The sequence below is a fragment of the Ascidiella aspersa genome, chromosome 5, assembly GCF_963924565.1.
Source record: "Ascidiella aspersa chromosome 5, kaAscAspe10.2, whole genome shotgun sequence".
NCBI classification, from domain to species: domain Eukaryota; kingdom Metazoa; phylum Chordata; class Ascidiacea; order Phlebobranchia; family Ascidiidae; genus Ascidiella; species Ascidiella aspersa.
Window position 1 is genome coordinate 21,341,017 of NC_139451.1, and position 8,434 is coordinate 21,349,450.

An 8,434-nucleotide genomic window follows, 5' to 3' on the forward strand; every position below is an offset into this window, starting at 1 on the left:
GCCGGCATTTCAACTCAATTAATCCCCATCGCAGTCGCTCTTGTGCTATATAGTGTCACGCTACTGCTGGATAAAAAACTACAGTCAACGATGTGCTCCTTACTGGCAACACGTGTTTTTACTGCACTGTAAGCCATTTTATTGAAAGCGAGCTACGCTGAATTATGTGAATGTACAATAAATATATAAGCGACCTGACAGTATGCACTTTGAAATGCCATGGCAGTTTGTTTTAGTTTCGATTTAGTGGAGTCAGATAGCACGGTGGTCATGTCTCACCTGTTGAAATATACAGGCCTAAGTGTTCCTCTTTTTTTGTCAAAATATCTGTAATGTCCCTAAAACCACATTCAACTAAATATGTAGTCGGAAATGGAAGAAGTGTTTGCTCTGCAACCGTTACTTTGGCATACTTAGCACAAACTTGTGGATCCAACCACGTTAGCAGTTTTTTAAATGAGTGAATTGGTTAAGTTGCTCTCGAGCATTGGCTTTGGCATTTTGCAGAATTTAAAATCTTATGTTTTACCCTTTCTTTATTACTTTTACGTACTTATAACCATGCTAAAACAAACAAACAGTATAAAAACCTGTATTTTAAGCCTGTTTATAACAGGCCTACTAAAACGAAAACTGTTTTTGCGATTTGCGCGAATGTCTTCTGTCTTTCTTGAGTGTTCCACGCGATTTGTCGGCATCTTTACAGACAAATAGCGTCTTATATGCACTGAGGCACTATCTCCAACGAAAGTTTAACAAACTTAGTCTAATATTTATATATATTTTACGCTTCTGTCGAATGTATTCCGTCTTTAAAATATGAACGATATACCGATCATTTTCTAAACTCTTAAACATTATACCGATTCACAATTTTTGACCAAATTTAGTTAATGCCATGTTGTGTGTTTCTCCCGATTTATATCGTCTTTGCAATATGGCCGTTGTACCGCAAGTAACATCGGTAACTTAAAGAGCCAAAAAAACATTTTACGTTTTTTTGTGCGAAATTTTTACGTAGGCTATTTTAATCTTAAATTTTGGGTCAACGTGCCCCACAACTTCATAAACGTTAATATATCAAGCAATGTGTATTTTTTATCTGTGCTCAATGTGTCATGCCCCCCCTCTAATTCTAAATTAATTTTTTTTTAGTACCAATTTCGTCTTCGCGCGATGCCTTTTGGCTTTCTTAAATTTTGACTTAAATTGCACATTTTCGCACAACTCAAAACGTAATATGAAGTTCATTAGCTTATTTTTTTATAGCGTCAGAGTATGACGTCATATTACGTGTATTTGAGATCCTGCTTTTGACCCACCACAACATTTTAAGTTTCTCATACGGCCCGCGGTTAAAAATAATTGCCCAGCCCTGTTCTTGGTCGTTATTGCAAACATTGCGCCAGAAAAGTTACAACCGAACCACACATGTAAAAGATCCCATTAACAAACTAAAGGCATGTGATTATTCACTTTAAAACGTAGGATTTTAAATCGTTACTTATAACTCTCTTCGTATCCGCCAACAGCAAAATTCGCAACTAATAGATCAATATTTGCGATCGAGTCAGCAAGTAACACCAAATTTCCTATCGAAAATTAACCCGAGAATCCCAAAACAACCAAACATCCCGAAAAGCAGCATAAAACATCATTGAACTCAAAAGTAACAATTCTACTTTCGTTTTACTTGCCGGCAAACAAATGTCCTCTTTTTGGGTGCTGAAAATATGGTAGCCCTTATTGGAAGTCATATTGGAAGTCATATCAAATAAAAAATGCAATAAAACTGACATATACGACAATTACTTTTTCTGGTGGGCTTAATATGAGCACAATAGGGACCTTACGAATCTACGAAAATTATTACCAATTTTTGGCCTGATGAATTGACATGAAATGACCTAAATATAAAAAAGTACGATTAACATGGTACGGTAACTACAAGATCTTTGGCAACAGGTTCCCCTGGTTGTTTGTGTTAGACTAGCCTACTGACAAAGAGCTAAAACGTAAACTTTATTGCAAAGCTAGGACAAATATCTGCACGTTAAAAACTATTCGTTCTTTGACCAATAATACTATAATATCATTGTTCTAAACACTCTAAACTGTGCGAAACACAAAAGTTATTCATTAGGCCCATAGTAATCGATGTTCACCCATGGTTACGGCACTTGAGCACTGAAGAGCGCAGTTCACAAATTAAACGCCATGTTTGCCCCATAGAAACATAAACAACTGTTATTTATTGGTTTCAAATGGCGTAAAATGTTACCAGGGAAAAAATATTAAGTTAAATAAACAACAGTTATAACAAGATTTGTTGTCGAGTCGATACAATAGTGACAGCGCTAAATCCAAATCCGCACGGTGGCGACCAAGTTATCGCGGTTGCTACACAGAAGTCCGACACATAGTTTGTTTATTTTTCATCTCAGTTATAAACAAGAAGATAAGTATGCGAATTGAACGATGTATTTGGTGCAAATCATTAGTGTCAAAGCTATATCGTATCAAGAAACATGTTTACACAGCGGCGCGCTTTAAACCTTTAGTCGAATCTTTTAAGAAACGATCAAAGTCAAAAGTTTGAACGAAGCTAAGGGCACAGGTTATCAAATTGCAATAGATTAGGTTAGGTTTGACATGGACTTATAGGTTTAGTTTAATTAATGAAGATCAATGTCAGTTCCTTGGGCTGTAATAAAAGAATAAGATAGCATATAAAACTCATTGCAATTTGTTTATAAGAAAAGCTAGGGAAGCATCAATTTATTAAAACTTGTAAAATTAAGGTGTTTTTTCCTGACACTGGTCTAGACTCCAACCACTTTTCTACAGTAACTAAATAATTTTTCAAAATTGAAATTGCAAGAAAGAAAGAAATATGAGAGAATAAATATAGTAATAATACTTGACCTACCCCCAATCCCAAACCATAACTCACACCCTAACCCAAATAATGTCAGCAATATAAACCCCTAGACAAAAATAGGTTAGACTTCAAGACCAGCGCTCATTTCCCTCGCAGGAATATTATTATTAATCAATGAAGTAATGTTTAACCTTGATTTTTTTGTTTAAAGGTTAATCAGTAATAGTTAAAATGAAAATTTAGTTGACAACCTATAAAAATTGTTTAATTGTCATTGAATTGTAAGTATAAATGTTTCAACTATGCACCTACAAAAAAGATTTTCAAGGCTATTTGGCTAGGTCCCAGTCAGTTAACATGCTACATAATTATTGGTTTAGTAGTTTGCAAAAACCTTAGGCCTATGATGTCAATTCAGAGTTTACATAGAATATATTGTAGATGCCTTTATCAGTGCCAAAAGAATCACTAATATATGTGTTTTGTTTACATCTTATTTTAGCTACAAGCGTGGTTTGCTGAATTTGCAGTTGGCTGCAATGCGGGGATGTGTTATGGTACAAAGCATGGCACGAAAACCATTTCACAAAAGTGCAATTTCGCAAGAGCTACAAGACCTAACAGATGACAGGTTAGTAGCCAAATTAGATGCACATGAAAAATATATACAAATGCACAAATATTTTTTGCTTCTTTGTAAAATATCAACCGTAATGTTGAAAAAACAAGATAAACAACATGTAGGGTCTGATCTGCACTTTATGTAACTTGTCAAAAAGCTTATGTGTCCAACAAAACTATTTGCATTTAGGTGTGCAATCATGTTTGTTCGCATACCTGATGTTTGGATTTCTAGCAGAATTATATAAACCTTTTTTTGAATTTAGATGCGCAATGTACTAATTCAGGTGTTTACACAAATTGATTTAACAATCTCTGAGGTCCACCAGCCACAGAATGCAGATTGGCCAGGGTCAAGATATAACTGAAAACTTAAAACATGATAAATTTCAATATTTTTTCAAATGCAATCACTTTTTAACTCTTTGTTCTTGTAAAATTATTCACTTAATGAAAAGCAAAAATAACGTGTCTAAAGTTTGACATTATTTTAACATTATCATATTTTCAGGTACAGAGATCTAAGGCGGCCTCGGATTGTTATGTTTTACAAGAATGGAGACAGGTGTGAAATTATTTTAATTGTTTTTGTATGTTTGAGGGTTTTGCAGGCCATTAAAATAATAATTTTGTGGTTTGTAGAGTAAATTGTACAACTTTCGTTAACTGATTCGTGAAATTATTTCTAAAAAATTATTGTTGCATAATTTTTAACTGTGCAATGTAAGGAAACCAAGTTGCAAAATATATCATAGTAACAGCAAATTCCAAACTAAACAAAATGCATAGAGATTATGCCCAAAATAAATTATTTTAAAAAGTTTGTTTGTGGTATTTCAGATATTTCAAGGGTAAAACTTTGCATATCACTCCTCATCGTTATCTGCACTATGAAGAACTTCTGTCAGATTTATCAAAATCGATGTCCCTGCCATACGGAGTAAGAAAAATATACACTCCAATAGGTATGTAAAATAGTAAGGTTAAGTAAATATGACCCTTTCAAAGAACTTATCTTTCTGATGACCTGTATTTTTTTTAAATAATTTCCAGTTTTTAACGAGATTTTCACAATACTTTTAATTCTTTGATCCATTCTTTAAGTAATGGCCTAGTTTAAATTGTGATAATAGCAAAGTAAATCCAAATCTAATCATTTAGCTTTGTAGTGAAAAAAAAAGTACAGGAATACTATAAATATTAACTATTTTTAATTATATTATTACAAAAAAGTATTATTTAGGTTTGTTACCATATTGACTTCTTTAACTTACTTTTTATCTTGAAAGCATTCTGCCACAAAATATATACTCCAGTAGCATACAGCTAACGAGGTTTGTTGGGCACTTAAGTTTGGTTTACAGATTTTCTGTTTGTTGTTTTGTGTTTTAATTGTAATTGTTTTAATTTGAACTGGAAACTGGCTACATATTTTATTATGAAAAACGGCTACCTATATATAAAATTTTTTTTTGCTATTTACTATTTTTTTTTTAATATTTATGTTCTTAATTTTAAGTGGAAATAAGTTGTCACTGCATGGAATATTTTGCTCACATTTAAAATTGATTTTTATCGAATTATCACTTCACTATTGATTTGTGTCAGCATGCTGTGATTAGTCGAAATGCATTGTTAAATTAAAACACAAAAACAAGTCAACAATATTTGCTTTTGTTTTTGTAAAATTATTAAATATAAAAGAAATAATAAGGAAAATTAATTTCATTATAACAGAGAGGCTAAGCTAAGGATACAAAACAATAGGCTCTTTTGGTTTATTTTAGTGTGCAAGATGTATTGAAGTCAATTTTGAAATTTTTTAGTTTTGTTTTTTACCACTTTACATATTGTGCATTTATTTCCATTACATTGGTTTGTTTGTGAATTGATTTTTTTGGTATGATTTGGTTTTGACTATTTATTTCGTAACTATGTTTTAAAAAAAAACAACATATTTTATAAAAGAGTTGCGGAAAAGCTACTTATATATCTGTTTATTATATATGAAAACATGTAAGATACTCGGTGTAAACGTTTTGTGTAAAATCTGAATTGATTGGTTGTAATATTTTTTTTACTTACCTTTTGCATTACTTAGGTGGAACCCTCATTGAGGATATAGAAGAGTTGAAAGATGGAGAGTCATACGTTTGTGCATCATTCGAAAAGTTTCAAAGAATAAAGTATGGAATGTACACAGAGCATGGACATTTGCGTAAGTTGTAGTGTTAGCTTAGTGTTTAAAAGTTTCTCTTGAACTGACATTAAGCATTTTCAAATCAACTGAATCTCCTGGAGTTCTTGATTCGTGCTTTCGATGGAATCTGTTCGCCAGAAAATGTTGTTGCTATGTCTTTCATTTTCAAAATAAACTTGTTTTAATTTATTTTTGAAAAAACCTTCGAGTGTGGGCAGAGTTTTCTGTCAAGCAAGTTGAAATCAACTTTTAATTTGTCATAGGGAATAAATTGAAAACTGTTTTTTACTTAGATGGAAACCAGTAATGTTTATATTCACTATAAGTTTGCATTATTCAGATTTATTGATCAGAAAACAGCAGAAAAAAATAAAATGTCTGAAAACAGTATCACGTTTTTTTTTTAAATCGAGTTAAACTGGATTTAAAACTCATCTATATTGTGACATCATATATATTTTTCAGAACTTTTTAAAATTCTGTAGCTTTCATATCTTGACTTTATAGGATTTGTAATAACCTTTCCAATTCTCCTCCGAGTCGAGTTTGTTGGAAATGTGAATTAGTTTATTCAGCCAAACAAACGCTATCAATTTATTGCGATTACGTTACTGTTTTAGTTGTCGAAACAAGGCAGGCGTTTTTAACCGGAGGCAGCGTGTTTTCACTGTTAAAAGGAATTCAGAAATATGTCAGTCATAAAGCGTTTCTTTCCAGCTCGAAAAGGCGAAAGCATAACGCCACCGCAGAAGATAGACGCGTAGACCCTTGCGCTTGTAGCATTGTGCCACGTCCCCTCAATTGGCACAAGACAATGGCTCAAGTGGCCATTCAACCACCGCCCATCTGGTCTATTATGGCACCGCTCAGGCCAAAGCCTGGACATCGCCTTATTAAAACGAGTGATCTTGACTGTTGGGCTGTGCAAGCACTTTGCGAGCTGATATGGTGAAGGCTTGCACGATTTATCGCCTTTTTGTCGACAATTGTTCTTGGAAATGCTGGCAAACAAAACCTGTATTTTCTATATTACACCTTCGAAAAATAACTTTTCTAAAAGTTTTGTTTGAAATTTATTTTTTATTATCTTACTTCACTGTACTATCGCGGGTCGTGGCTTTTTTTTACATTTTTTTAAACGCAACACTTCGTATAAGCTGATATGTGAGAAAAATAGCTCGATTGAATCAATGAATTGCACACAAAGGTCTCCTGTGTGGCTAAACGGAGCAGTCTTGAGGGGGCCATAAGCGTACATTTTTTAAAATATTAGCGAGGTGCCACATTGTGTTGATAGTCCACCACTCATGAAAAGGCTGAGAACCACTATCATACACCTTTATATATTTACATATATATATTGTTTTAAGAGCAATACTAGTTTTCATACTAAATCACACTACATCCAATTAGGCACTCTTATTCTGCGCAATCACACACTTTGATACCAACGACTTGCATTTTAATTTTCTAATAATCTCCAGTCACAGAAAAGCTAGATCATGGTTGTTCAGACGGACTAGATCACAGTTGTTAAACACATGTGTATGTGTATCTTTTAATCTAAAATCTCCTTGTAGGTCATCAGCTCAGTGTAATATTTTTTACCAAGGTTGGAAAACCAAGTTATGCCGATTTTGCTTGATCGTGATTATAACAACTTATTTAAAGGTTAGGCCGGCTGTTCAACGACAGGCGAATACGAAAGGCGCTCGGCTCTTGTAAACCGCCGTAAATTGTCAGTGTATAGAATAGATAAACAGCATTCACCTACGCAAGGAAAAAATCTCGTTGTTTTGTATATTTGCTGTGGCCGTTAAATCGCAACACTTAGTACGGCTGTCGCCAAAATTAAACGCCAGTTTACTTGCTTGGTTTTGTCGATTACGTTTGTCGAGTTGTACCAAAGGCCAAGTATTCATTTCTAATTCTTTTAAAGTTTGTATTATAGAATAGATGAATGACATTCACCTACGCAAGGGAAAAATCTCGTGGTTTTGTATATTTGCTGTGACCGTTAAATCGCAAAACTTACTACGGCTGTCGCCAGAAATCCAAACGCCAGCCTTTTAACAGCGAGCGGTCATCACCTTGTTGTTTTTGCTAGCCGCGTTGCCATAGCGACCGGTCTCGCCCTGAATCAGGCCCTTGTCCGTGTGCTACGTCATCACAACTTATGGCGAGGGGATTAGCCCACGTCAAGTGTCCCGTCCAATTTTATTGTAGCCGTTTTCGAGGGCTCGATTTCCATTGTTTCACTTCGGCGTATTGCACACAAGGCGGAGAATAGACTCCAGACATCCGACGTTGTCCGGGTCTTGTCGCCGAACTTGGCTTTCGATTACTTTTGGCTCATGAAATTGACTCTAACACTACCTTCTGTTTGAATTTACTATATGCTGTTGATTTTTGCCTAAAGATCGACACTACATTTCATCTAAGTTCAACCCTAAAAATCCAATGTTTTTTTAACTTCCTATATCCTTCACAGGTATTTTTATATTTATTGACGGTTAAATGTTTTTGAAATCTGTTGGGGTTCTTGTAAATAGGTTTTCTCGGTTTTTATACCCTCATTTTATGTTAAAAAAACATATTTGTATGTAAAGTATTTAAACTAGGGTTTCTTAAGTGACCTGTTCAGACCCATATAGGAGGCCCACGATTACTTGATATTTCAGTTAATAAACAGTCTAACACAAAATTACTATTTTTAAATACGACTTCAGAGA

At 34.0% G+C, this 8,434-nt stretch overlaps 1 protein-coding gene across 1 annotated transcript; it reads left to right on the forward strand.

Moving 5' to 3' along the window:
* The first annotated feature begins 3,089 nt into the window (after nucleotides 1–3,089).
* On the forward strand, nucleotides 3,090–4,946 carry LOC146145377 (uncharacterized). The gene is made up of 5 exons (XM_083389420.1): nucleotides 3,090–3,162; nucleotides 3,384–3,512; nucleotides 4,014–4,067; nucleotides 4,343–4,467; nucleotides 4,792–4,946. The coding sequence occupies exons 2-5, from the start codon at nucleotides 3,421–3,423 to the stop codon at nucleotides 4,830–4,832; spliced, it is 312 nt and encodes a 103-aa protein (XP_083245546.1). The 5' UTR covers nucleotides 3,090–3,162; nucleotides 3,384–3,420; the 3' UTR covers nucleotides 4,833–4,946.
* The last annotated feature ends 3,488 nt before the right edge of the window (nucleotides 4,947–8,434 follow it).